The following is a 14,004-nucleotide window of genomic DNA, read 5'->3' as shown; positions in this document are numbered from 1 at the left end:
GCCTCAAATATATCACTTGGGAGAAATCCACATTAAAGCAGGTAGATATAGGAACGTAAAAAACTGAACTTTGTAACTCATACGAGGGAATCCTCATAACTATCTTTTAACAGCATAAAGTCCAACAGAGGGAAAAACTGAAAGTGATATTAAGCAATTTAAGAAAGCTGTGATTATCAGTACATGGAAACAGTTTTAGGTAAAAACATGCAGATATATATATTTTTTTATCAGCGACCAGATAGGACGGCGTTGATAGTAACAGCATAAAACGATGCCTTTAAGGAATTTAAAATATTTAGAATTAAAGAAAGGTAGAAAAATCTGTTTAAACTGAAACTATTTTCCAAGCCATGTGGCTGTTTGAATTTTCTGTCTTCGCAAGTCATGAAAGATGCTGTTTTTAGGAATGATTTTAGCCTTTTGGAAATCTCAGAATGTAAATACTGTAAGGAATACACACAGTGAGTATAATGGTGTAATGCAAGACGTACTAGAAGCATTAATTAACTTCATAATATAAAGCTCTAAAGATCAACACTAATATTTTTTTTCTTTTAAAATCAGAAAGAACTATTTTATACCAACAATTTTTAATATTGAGTTTCCTTTAGCTGTAAGCCATAACTGTCAAAAATAAAAGAGCTTTAAGAATTACTCTGTGCAAAATGAGTTGCACTTTCTGACTTGAATTGCTGAAATGAATTAAATTTGCAATGATAGTCTAAATTTCTAAGATGCACCTGCATGTATGACTTGACCTTCACACATTCCACTTGCATGACAACTGAACACTTAAACACCATAACATTAGAAATGATGTTCTTTACCAGGTTAAAATAATTTAAGAGTACCCTCACATCAACATGCAAAATATCCCAGTTACTCTGCTTATAACAAAATTGGGTAACACTTTATTCACGGGTTGTGCGTAAGACTGTCATGACGCCGTCATAAACATGACATAACACCTGTCACGAACATGAGTACGTTTTTATGAATATTTATGACTGTTATTCGCTAAATCATGACACTTTTAATACAACATTGACATTATTCAAAATGTCTTTGTTATGACAAGTTGACATTAACCAAGAAATCAAAATCAAGACATAAACTTGTCATAAAAGTATTACTGATTAAACTTTAGCTTTAATAACATAAAGCTACATAATTTTTAAAGTTTAATCAGTGTTACTTTTATAACAAATTTATATCAGATCATGAGTTTTTGTTTAAGGATGCTAAATGCCTTCTGAGGCTTTTTTTTGGTTTAATGTTAGATGAAAATCATGCACTTATAGTCATCAAACTACAATTAAAACAATTTAAATAGAAAGTATAATTGAACAGGTGAAATGAAAGAAAATACCTCATGCAACAAAGCTAGAAAAGAAATTAATGTTGGAAATGATGCATTAATTTACTCTATGTACTGACCTTTTTTAATTAGATAATTACAAATGGATAACCTTACTACCTTTATTATATAAAGTCTATTCTAAAGCCTTTTAGAGTTACAATGCTTCTCCAACTAAACACCAGCAGAAACCACGATTTTGTGTCTGATGTGGTGGCACTTTTTCTTTTTTAGGTTATGACTGTAATATATATATTTTTTTAAATGAATAATATATGGTATTTATCTGTGGGTTGCCAAGTTTTAGTGCTCCACTCAGATCTAAAATAGGCCATTGACTGGCATCAGCATTTTCTTCAATTTGCATCAGTTTTCTCTTCTAATGTAAAAAAAAAAAAAAAAAAAAAAAAAAAAAAAAGAAGACAAAAAAAGTGAAAAAGGAAATGAAAACAGCAGCACAGAGATGGTTAGTGGCCTTGCCCTTCACGCATACCTCCTCTGCAATCTCCCCAGAGCACAACAATGTGTCAGCACTGCAGGGAAATGCTTCAGGCTGACACACACTTAGCCACACACACACTTAGCCACCTTTGGGCTAAGTGTGTGTGTGAGCCAGAAAGACGGGGTTGTGGGGGGGGAGTGGATGATGGATGTGTGCTGCAGCTGACAGGTTGATGAATATCCACAGGGCTCAGTGTTTTGATGCAGAAAGTGGCAAATGTGAGGAAGATGGTGTCGTCATTTGCACCGACAGTGTAAACAAACAAACACATTTACATATGTAAGCATGCACTATCAAATAATTCAGATGGATCAATGCAAATTTTCAATTCGATGTGATCGTAGCTTAAAGAATTCTTTACATCCACCGTATTTGGCAACACTTTGACTGAGTCTGCATAAGACTGGCATGACACTGTCATGAACATGAAGGAGTCTTCATCAATGTTTATGACTGTTATGAAGTGTCATTTCGCAAATAATGACATTTTTAATGCAAAGTTGACAATTTTAATTGACTTTTGATGCAAGTTTGAACGCAACTTTGCATTAAAAGTGTCATTATTCACAGAATAATGCAAGGTTGACACTTTTAAAGCAGCTTTGTATTAAACAAAAACTGAAGAAATTAAATTAAAAGACCCTAATTTGATTTCCTTGTTTACAAAATGCATCCAAACTGAAATCAAACTATTTCGCTTTCACTCTATGAACCGACACCATCTACTCTGATGAGATTATTTTGGGGGGGCTAATTATCAGAGACATCAGCGAGACGTATGTGGAGATTTTCCATCTGGTCGATTTGCTTCAACTTTCAAAGATTCTAAGGATGAAAAAGAAGAATAAGAAAATAAAAACAAGGACAAACCTGCATCAACCAGGACGGTCCATTAGCTCAGCAAGGTCATTCTGACGCCGCATTCTGACAGTCCGGCGCCACTTTGCTGTTTTTCCTGCTGCGATAAACGTCAATACCAAATTCACACGCAATTGCTTCAATCCTTGCCGAATTATTTTAGACAAAAAAATAAAACAAACTAAAAAGGCCAACATCATGCAAACGCTTTACAAAAAAGAACCATTTATTCCATAGAAAGGTAAAACAAAATGTTGGAAATGTTTGGCTTTATTTTACTTTCTTACTGCAAGGGTCAAAACTGTACATATGGCTGGGCACAGAGGATAAACAAACAAACAATCCAAAAAAAAATCAACAAAAGGCAACAATGACTTCTTGGCATAAATTGTGAAAAGTACCCACAGAACATGAACACCTTTGGGAAGAAACCTCTCGATTATTCAACAAACGTATACTGTCAGTGCGGCTGCTGAACATAAACCAGTGGAAAGATGAATGAAAGGCAATTGTTGCTTAATGAGATGAGGACGCCACCTTACTTACAGCGGCAGGTCCTCTTCCACCCCATTGCATAAAACACTCATGGACGTTCACGCAGACAATGAAATTACCACTGGGTATAAGATGTGTTTGGTTCCAGCCAGAACATTTCAGTCATTTTCACCGGAACAAGTTATTCAAAAATATTTTGTTTTGTTTTTACAATAAAGGGTTCAGTAACCTCTACTGCCTACACGCCTCGATCGATTTACCAAGGAAAAATAAAGAGGGGAAAACAAATGAAACGTGCGTTTTTGAGATACAAATGTAAACACTATTTAGTACGGTGGCCTAAGGGCTCAGAATGATTCAGCTGGAAAGAAGTAAATGCATTCCCTTTTTTATTGTGTTACACTATCCCTGAGAGCCGTATTTGTATCGAAGGAAAATGTTTTGATTAGTAAACACAAATGGAGCAACAGACAGGAGTTCAAATGTTAGGAAACAAACAAACACAATAAAAAAAAAGAAAGAATGATTTTCGGGATGAAAAGGTATTAACGACGAATCAAATTTGATGCCGAGATGCAACAGCAGGGGGATGAGCGTCTGGGTGTGTTCGAGAAGATCCGGGACGTGGACTGGAGCGGACGCAGCGGCAACGTTTTAGAGAGGAGTCAGTGAAAGCAGCACGGACACACGCAGCAGGCTGCAGACCCACAAAGCTAGCTGCTCGAGTAAAAGGTCTGAAGGGATCCAGCTTTGCATTTAGATCCACTTCACGGTAAGATCTAAATAGAATCACTACCTGCGATGCATAGCCTTGCAAAAGTACTCGTGCGCTTCAATTTCTTTTCCACATTTACTCATGCTACAGCCACAAACGTCAAAAACTCCTCATTAGATTTTATGCAGCAGACTAACAATTGAGAAGTGCAACAAAAGTGACACACGGTTTTGGTTTTGAAATAACGCCTGGAAGACTTGGTGTGCGCGTGTAACATGATGCCCCTAAATAAATACCGGTGCAACCCGATTGCCTTTAAAAGTCACAACTGACACGCCACAGAAGCCGTGTCCCTTTCAGAAGTAGAAGTGGAGCCCACGGTGAAACACGGCGGCGGCAGCGTCATGCTGTGGGGATAATCTTATTCTAGAGGGACAGGAAAGCTGGTCAGAGGCAGATGTTTACCTTCTAGCAAGCTGATAATGTTAGAAGAATAGTTAGCATTTTTGTTTCTTACAATGGCTCAGTCAAAGTCCAGAGCTAAATTCAACAGAAAAGCTGTGGTAAAACTTAACTCCTGTTCACACATGCTCTCCACCAAGTCTGACTGAGCCAGAGTTACTTTGCCCACCCCCCCAAAAAAATAATTCAATCTCAGATTTGTACTTTTAAGAAATTTTGAAAAACCACGCATCATTTTCCTCCCACTTCACAACTTATTACTTTTAGTTACAATAAAATGCCCAAGAAAGCGTGTTGAATGTTGATGTGATGTTCGAAGGCAGTGAATACTTCTGCAACGAAACGTCAAAAAAGGTAACTTTCTTAATTAAACCCCAAAACCTTTGGTAGCTTCTATGCTAATTTAAAGGAGCCCTCCACCCTGTCAGCATATTCATGAAACCTCGTTATGAGGGAGCAGTAAACCGAAAAGCCAGAGACAAAATATCAGCACAGCTGTGAGTGAGAAATAGATGATTATGTTACCCAGACTGGTTCAAGTTGCAGTCACACCAGGCCTCCGACTCTCTTCCACTTATCTTTGTCATTTTGCGGTTTCAGATAATTCACATTCTTCAATTTTTAAAAGGCCACCATTTTGGAGACAGAGACGGAACATTGACCTTTTAGTCCCCAGGACGCCTCGTTTGGATTATTACTGATTGTACAGCTAAAAATATATATATATATATATATTTTTTTTTTTGTTTGGTTTTTATTTACTCGGTGGTTCTAGAAGATGAACAACAAACTTTATAAAAATTATGATTTGGATCTCAGCTACCCTACACGTCTCTCTTTTGGTCCTCGCTAACGGCCTGGGAAAATGTCAACCTGATGACACCACCAACCTGAACTGGGTTTAGGAAGAAATGGATGATTAAACTGAAATACGTGACTTATTCATTCTACATGATCTTAAAAAAAGAGAAAGTGACGCACTGAATAACGTGGGAAAAAACAAAAAAGTCAACATGGATCATTTGTGAAGACAGTGCCAGGTTGAACAGAATCAGATGAAACCCTCTTGCGTGGCGACGGAAGACGCATCGTCCACGTTGAACTCCATCACAGTAAGATCGCACAGACTCCCACAGGCAGAAGCAGGGCTCACTTTTGCATAGATAGGGTGTAGCTTTTAACATGTTCAAGTCACAGTGATTGGGCAAGGAAAGAAAGAAAGAAACAAACAAAAACAAACAAAACAAAAAAAAATCACTTTTTTTTTAATCTATTTTGTGCCCATCAAAATATCCATAAGAAAGAAGTCTCAAGTGGTTGGTCAGTACTCTGTTGGTATCATTACAAATGAGATCACCATGGTATAAAAAAATAGCCTTTCGCTGAGGTCATTGAGTTTCCCACTTCAGTGCCGAAAGGGCCCTCGCCAAACTCAAGGGTCACAGTGCATTGCCCCCCCCCCCCGCTTTTCCTTTCCCCCCATCCCCCCCTCAGAGCTCGTCCTTCCTCTTGACCACCTTCTCCTGGTCGCGGCCTCTGAGGTTCCGCATGAATCCTATGAAGCCTGCTTCCTGCAAGGTGAAAGAATGATTAGAAAAGTTCAGTTCGGGTTAAGACTTCCCAGAGTTCATTGCGTTAATGAGTCTTTCTAATTTCGTAATTCAATCTTCTGTCATTAGGCTTTACTTCAAGCTGGCCTGCCCGCACGATGAGAAAGTACCCAGCCGTGCCAGGTTACAGCTTCCCTCTGCTTTGCCAAATCAGAAATATTAAGATCCACCTGCCATTGTTTCAGCTGCCCTTTATTTAATGATCCGCTTGAAGTTTGGCTGGAGCTCTGCATATGGCCAAGGCAATCCGCTATAACAGCTTTAGCCATAAATAATTCATTTAAGCTGATATTTTCACGTTAATTTACATGAGATTGGGAGTATAGCTTTGTAACTAATACCACATTTCTCTCAATGGATTGAGAGAAATTCATATTCTTGTCATGTTCTTGAGGACATTTTATTTTTCTTCAAGTTGACAGAAAATTTGAAGATATCACTTGATAGTCACGTGATACTAAAAGATTGGAATATTAATACCTGAACACCAACTGTAAAGGCTAACCTGGTGGGGGCACAAGTAAAGGCTTATAACACACTCGGGGAAACTCAGGAGCATCATGCAAAAATAGATACAGGAGTTCTGTTTCAAAAGCATATAGGTCTTTAAAATTATAGGGTGTTGAAACTAAACTGGAACCATTTGAGCTCCATGGCCACGGTTACATTTTTAGGGAAGTACGGGTGTGGCAGCATCATGTTGTGGGTCTGCTCTGCTGCAGGAGGAACTGGTGCACTTTAATAAAGTAGCTCTAATTGTGACATCCATCCAGGAAAGTCTGTTGTGATTCAGAAGAGTGTGTTAAAACACTGGTGGGAACCAAAGACGGAGCTTACCCCGCGATCTCCGTTGTATTTTTCCACAAACTTGCCGTAGTTGTAGTGGTTGAACGTTGGGTAGCCCTCCACCCCCTCCTGCTTGCAGAGGTCATGGTTCAGTCCTTTTGTGCAGTCCACAGCAGCATAAACAATCTAAATGAAAGCAACGCTAATGGTCAGAAAACTCCGATCACACGAATATATTTTAATATTACAATAACAGGTTAGTGTGTGCTCGGGAATAAATTAAGAGAGCACTTAAAATCATCTGTTTCTCTGATTTTCCTTTTTATAGGTATATGCTTGAGTAAAATGAACATTGTTCTTTTATACTGTGAACTACCAACATCATGTCTAAGAAATTCCATAAATTTAGCATTTATTTGCAGGAAATGAGAACATGGACAAAATAACAAAAAAGACGCAGCGCTCTCAGACCTCAAATGATGCAAAGGAAGCAGGTTCACATTCATTTAGAAACAACAACACTAATGTTTGAACTTAGGAAGAGTTCAGAAATCAACAACCAGGAGGTTTTCAATGAGGTTCAGTGCAGTGAGCTCTTCATTTTGTCAGAGCTGAATATGTAACAGTATATATAAAAGTTTAATTTAGCAGGCACCTATGCGTTACCTTTTGAAAATGACTTGAGCCTGTTTCATTTCTGTGCTGATTTAAAGTTTGTTTTTATGAAGAAGAAAGGCAATTTTCATATTAATACTTTAAAAGTGTGTTTTTATGAAGAAGAAAGGCAATTTTCATAATACTTTAAAAGTGTGCGTACTTGTTTGTAACCTACAGAGGCCCATTAGAACCATTTTCATCAACAGATGGAGGTCTTTCGTAGAACGTGAGGACATTTTCCAGATCTTCACGTTTTTCCAAGTAGAATGTAATCAAATAAGGATTATTTGATTATTAACACTTTGGCATGTCTTTAACTTGTCTCCAGTTGCCATGGTTACCTACCGTTATATCTTGCAGTCTTAACATGAGCTAGCATTCTGTTAGCGATCAGCAATTCAAGAACAACCAGTTAAACCAGGACAACCAGTAATTTAAGAACAACCAGTTAAACCAGGACAACCAGTAATTCAAGAACAACCAGTTAAACCAGGACAACCAGTAATTTAAGAAGAACCATTACTGATTGTAACTCAAGAAGGACCAGTAATACCAGAACAACCAGTAATTCAAGAACAAGCAGCAATTCAGCCAAGTCTGGTCCCCACAAGGGGAAACACTGTTTTTGGGTCAGGGTCAGATTCAGGACTAAGGTGTGAATTAAGTTTAGGATAGGGTAAGAGTTAGGTATGTAATGGTTAGGGTTAGGATAAGGTTTACGCTGTAGAAATGAATGGAAGTCAATGGAAAGTCCCCAAAAAGACAGTGTGTGTAAAAGGAGTAATCAATTGTATTCAGCAGCTCTGACAGAGGTAACCTTATTAAATATATAGACTCCCTGTTCCTTTTATTTGCTTGTAAAGTCGCCTGGTGCTCCATTTACTGAACGTGCAAGATAAGAACCTGACAACAATCCATCTGAGACAACAAAAAACCTCAATAACAACAAGGGAGACTTATGTTGCGTGGATGTTGAATCGATTAGTGACAAGCCATCCCAATGAGGCGTAAATGCCGTCTCACTGATACATATCTCACTCAGGAAGTCCTTGTGGACGGCCCAAATATCACCCTCTTTCAGGATGCCGAGGGCTACGCACTGAACTTGTCACTGTGAAATTATCGCTTCCTGTCTGTCTGCTCATACATAACAGCAAAATGCTGCAGAAGGAACAATATATTTGATTGTATTTTTGCACACCTTCTGTAATGTGACAAATGCTTTGCTTGGGTATGGCAAGATTTGTTGCTTCTTTATGAAAATACAACTACTGGCTGAGAGTTGGTTGCTCAAGCGGAAATATGTCTATTAGAAACGCTGCTAAGTGTTGGGTAAGTTTGTTGGGCGGCGCAACAAAAGAAGAATATCGCAGTCGTGCGATCAGCCTGACTGCTTTCACATCGTGACGTCCTCTGCGTCTCCAAACACCTCTGAGTCGGGACTGCTTGAGATCCAGAAAAAAAATAAAAAGGAGCAGCGGGCGGTGGCAGAGACACAAACGCTCGTAGCGTAACTCCAGGCTCCATCCTGCGGCTCTGACCCTGCGCAATCAATCAGAGTTGTGGCGAATTGACAGGAGAAAATGAAGTTGTAGAGCTGTTCTTCTTCAAAGGGCTCCAAGCTAATTCCGTTATTGATCCATCCTCAAGTGACAGAGGACTCCCATATCAAGCAATTTTACTGCATCGCTAAATTACTCGCTGGCCTGGTTTCAATCCACCTGGCAGTACACCGGGACGGTGTACTGCCAGGTGCAGGCCGATAGACGTGGAGATAAGAGTCTGAGCAAAGCTAAACGCGTATGCTGAGCAGATCTGGATGTGCACCAGGTAGTATCTGATGAGAAAGAGAACATAACTTTGACAAAGGAGGTGTTGCAACACACATTTGATTCATTTAAACTTGATTCAGAATAGTGATTTCACGGGAAGATAATGCATTTCCCCTGTCCTGGGACTATAGTACATCTTGGCACATCTTACTTCCCACTGTTGAAAAGTGTGTGTGTGTGTGTGTGTGTGTGTGTGTGTGTGTGTGTGTGCATTCACAGAAACAACTGTGCTTAGATTACACCAGTGTTCAAAAGAAACAGAAGGAATCTTCAATCTTAGTGCTCCATGATTCTCTTCCAGTGTCAAAAGCATCAAACTGTTAGCGTTCATACAGTTGGAACGTTTACCCGTTTCGTCACACTTGCAGCCGATTTTGTTTTGTATTTTATTGGGACTGCATGCCGCTGTGGGTAGGCGTTTCCTTAACGACGACGAGGAAGCAGTAAGAGATGATGGGAAGATAAAACGAGCTAAAACAAGACGATCCTGGGAGAAAACATGCTGGAGAATTCAAATGACTGGGAGTACAGGTTCACTTTTCAGCAGGACAACAACTTTAAACATACAGCCAGAGATGATGTTTAGAACAAAGCATAGCGCTAATAGCATAGCTAATTGGCTAATTAACGTTTGCTAACTTTGAAAACGTTAATTTTCTTTGGTGTTTTGTTAGCTTTCAGTTGAATAAAGTTAGGCATCTGTGCCTAATTAGCAGTAATCACCATATTTAGATAATTCACCAGGCTCATTTCTGTTCACTAAATTACTTATAAAGATGCACTGTCAGCAGAAGGGTTAGATGCTGTTTGACAAATCCTGAAAAAACAGATTTTTTGTATTATGCTGTTTTTGTCTTACGACTACAGCAGAGAGATTTTTTCTTTTTTCTTTACAAAAAAAAAAAAGCACGCTGTTTGAACCAGCGTGAATCTTTAATTTAGTCGCTCTTTGGAATTGAGGAAAAAGACAAACAACTCATTACAACTCCTGCACGCAGCTCCAGCTCTGCAGCACCGCAACGCAACGTGGTTGTTCTAATTGTTTGAGTCTTCAAAGCGGCAGCTAAGCCTCTGTTTGTCTTTGGTGAATCAGGCAAGGGCAACTAATGGACTGATCAACGCCAGCTTGGTGTGATCCACTGGGGTTTGGCTTGATTAATAATGGAGAGTGCCAAGTAAACACAGGCTCACTTTGCAGCTTTACCAAGACTTCAAACATCCTCTGGCAACTGGGTGGGAGGCAGGGAGTTGATGGGCAAAACTTATAGTTTTGTGTCCAAACAACAGAGATTATAGTCCTCTGGTTGGTATGTTTCACCGTGGGACTCCGATCAAGAAGCTGATCCAAACCCCCTGGGTGAACAGTGAGGCAATGCCAAACCGTTTGAAGTAGACGCCAGATTTAACGCCAGATTTAAAATAATAATAAGAAAACCCCCTTTGCTTAGAAAGAGGAAAAAAAGATTAGATTCTCGATTTGTGCTTCTTTGCTACACTTATTTTTTTCTCTTCAGCATTTCTTTTTGTTCTTGTAATATTGACATATCTGTATATGTTGTTGGTCATTATTTCTTCAACCAATTTCTTTCATTCATAGTGTTGGAGCAAATAGAGAGGGATCCTTGGTGATTCATCTATTAAGACAATCCAGACTACTGTGTTTTTCCCGTTCATCCCACAGGTCTCCTACAGGACTTCACTTGTATTGGCCATGGAAGACGGATAACTTTGCGTCTTGTGCTAATTTCGGAGGACATACTAATTAGAAAAAGTTAGGGTTATTTGGGTTTCAGGTGAAATTTTAGGATGAACTTAAACGCACTATGACCTTTACATGTAAACTTTATATAACCTCAACATCATTAATCCAGTTGTTGAGTCCCTGCATGAACAACCCAAGCCTAATTTCATCTTCATGGTCGACAGTGCTCCATCTCACTGAGGTCACATCATGAGGGAACAACTGCTGGAGACTGGAGTACCTCCGGTTGAGTGGCCCGCTGACCCTAGAGGTACTCCAGACCCGAGAACCTCTGGGGTCAGCTGAGTTGGTGTGTAGAGGTCCACAACTCTGTACCCCACAACCTCAATGACCTGAGAGTCGCTCAAGTCACTGTGAAAATGGGATGGCATGCCTCAGCAGACAACAAGTCGACTTGTGAACAGCATCAGAGGCCGTCGTCAAAATGTAATTAATGCTCAAGAGAGTGTGACACGCCATTAAGGGACTGATAATTTTTGTAGTGGCATACCCACCACTGGTGTTGGTTGGCTTTTGTTTCAATACATTGTTGGACAAGGGAACCAGCATTGCAGCCTTCTCCTGAAATGCCCTACTTCCATGACAGGATCTCATTGTAGCCTAAACCTTTTACATTTTCCATAAATTTTGCCCAAAAGCCAAATATTCCTAACTTTTCTGAGTAGTATACAAAAATTTGTGTTAAAACGTGTTAAGTCTACATAGATATATATATTAAACAATGTTCTTTATCATTTTTACTAGTAGTATAGTGTATGTTGCAGCATTCATTGTCTTGCTGAAAGACCACATAATGACTAATTTTCAGTTTCCTGAAAGCTCATAGTTCCAGTTAAAGTCCTAGTAGAGTTAATCAAACTTCATGTGTTTATGAAGTTATGGCTAAAAGATTGCATCTTTTTCAGGCATCACTTTCTGAACAAAAGGCTGGCTTGTTAGTCGTTGTCTAATGGTTGTTAGAGTTCTGTCACAATAGGAGTTGAAGATTTCTTTTTCATCCTGCTCACTTTCCATAGTAAAAAAGATTTTTTTTCACAAATCTAAAGACTGTTTAAGAGAAACAAGCCCTGTGTCAAAACATAAACGTAACCCAGCTAAACAGAAAGTCTGGGATGAATAATTAAATGTTCTGAGAAACAACTTTAAAAGTAAAGCATACATTCAAAAAAAGACTTACTTTTAGAGTGGTTACAGGGCCAAAAGTTGTTTTTCTTCTCCACTGAATAAATAAAGTTAATCACAGGTTGGACTCTCTAAGGGTTTTTGCACGTCTTTACCAAAGGTGCCAACAGGTGTGAAGAGCTCTGTGTGTGTCAGGGTTAAACTCAGCATTCAGAGGCCGACGAACAACAGTGAGCACTTTGGACAAAAACATTTCAGTTTCATCTGTTTGTGGTTAATGTCTCAGTTATATGTTACAAAGGATTGCCTCAGAAAAATCCATGACCAAGTTGCGGAGGATATGTCACCGTTTCACGGCATCTGCCAACGATTTTGAAAAATGCCAACAAATGAGATCATAACATCGCCTGAGCTCACCGAGCAATTAATGTCAAACCTCTTCACACAGCTTTACAACCAAAATACATTTGATTTTTGATTTTTTTTTTTTCCGGCCTCCCTCTCTCCCCTCCTCTCTCAGTTTCAGATGATAGATTTTTGCGATGAGAACTGAGAGACACGTCCCTTTCGTTTCTTTAGTGTGTGTGTGAGAGAGAGAGAGAAAGAGCTGGTGAGTCACGGAGTTGGGAAGGTTTGGAAATAAAGTCTGAGCTTATTAACAGCGACGAGAAGAAGTGAGTGGGATGGGGCGAGGGGCAGGGCGTAAGGACACGAGCCCCAGAACGAACAGCAATGAGACGGGATGGAGATGATGAAAGATGAGCATATCCTGTTGCGACTGCATGAACCTCTAATAACCTTCAAACCCCCAAACGGGCAAAACATATTATAAAACGGCCTGGGGTGGAACAAAGTGATCATTCTCCTGACTGACATGTAGAGAAAAATATTAGGAATGCACAATGTTGTGCACCAGACCGATTAAAAAAACCACAAAAACACGGGATGACGTCTTTTTGTTCACGTTCGAGTGGAACTCGGGTGATTTTTGTGCAGATTAATAATAGAAAACCTGCAATTACATACCGTTGCTACTCGAAAGTTGTCAATGTAAGGGTATAGAAAAGCCAGTTGTTTGCAATAAATGTAAGCTGTGGGAACAGCTTCTATTCTTCCATGTCTCTGAGATTTTCAATGTAGACTAGGAACAAAACCATTTGACAAATTAAAACTTCTACACTGTACTCAATAATGATTTACAGGCCAAAATTAGATTTTTCTCAAATGGTGCGTTCACATCAAACGTGTTTTGAGCGTCAGGCGTGTCTGGTTTACGTTCAGAGTCTATGTGGAAGCGTGTCGAGGGCCGTCGCGGCGCGATTTGAACCGTCTGACGTGTCAAGAGCATCCAATGGAAAAACCACGGCTAGAGTCCGACGCGTCTGACGCGCCTCCATGTAGACTGTGAATGAAAGCCAGACCCGTGAAATGCTGGGTGTAGAGCAAAATGTCAACCGTCCGCATTCAGAGTGCACACGCATCGAGCTCGAAGCGTAGAACGTGTTTTTGACGCGCGTAACGCGTTTGGCGCGAACCCACCATGAAACCATTTCGGAAGCTAAAAGTATTCAGAGTGCAATGTGAATTCCTACATACGGAGGACTCCACAGAAAATCACTATAAAGACTTATAATCGAGTAGTTCAGTTCAATAACTCCTTATCAAGGGTGATGTAATGAAGCATTCAGAGTCAGACACTCTTACTATTACACTTCAGAATTGCTTTGTATTTTGCCAAGTTTATCACACCCACGTTTAAAACCATCAGTCATTTTAAAGATAAGCTGAAGAAATACAAAAAGCAGTACTTTTAAAAAAAGGATAATGACTTCATTTATTAAGG

General features: G+C 39.4%; 1 protein-coding gene across 1 annotated transcript in view; it reads right to left on the bottom strand.

Moving 5' to 3' along the window:
* Positions 1 to 2,928: 2,928 nt before the first annotated feature.
* pdia5 (protein disulfide isomerase family A, member 5) overlaps positions 2,929 to 14,004 on the bottom strand; it is a 69,499-nt gene continuing 58,423 nt past the window's right edge. Inside the window, exons 16-17 of the mRNA XM_044132813.1 lie at positions 6,840 to 6,974; positions 2,929 to 5,963 (exon numbers count right to left, since the gene is read on the bottom strand). Of these exons, the coding sequence (XP_043988748.1) occupies positions 5,883 to 5,963; positions 6,840 to 6,974 (216 nt within the window). The 3' untranslated portion in view covers positions 2,929 to 5,882. The remainder of the gene's footprint in view (positions 5,964 to 6,839; positions 6,975 to 14,004) is intronic.

The sequence above is a fragment of the Gambusia affinis genome, linkage group LG11 (assembly GCF_019740435.1).
Source record: "Gambusia affinis linkage group LG11, SWU_Gaff_1.0, whole genome shotgun sequence".
Classification (NCBI taxonomy): Eukaryota; Metazoa; Chordata; class Actinopteri; order Cyprinodontiformes; family Poeciliidae; genus Gambusia; species Gambusia affinis.
The sequence above is the reverse complement of the archived record's forward strand: the minus strand, read 5'-3'. Positions and strand labels throughout refer to the sequence as shown.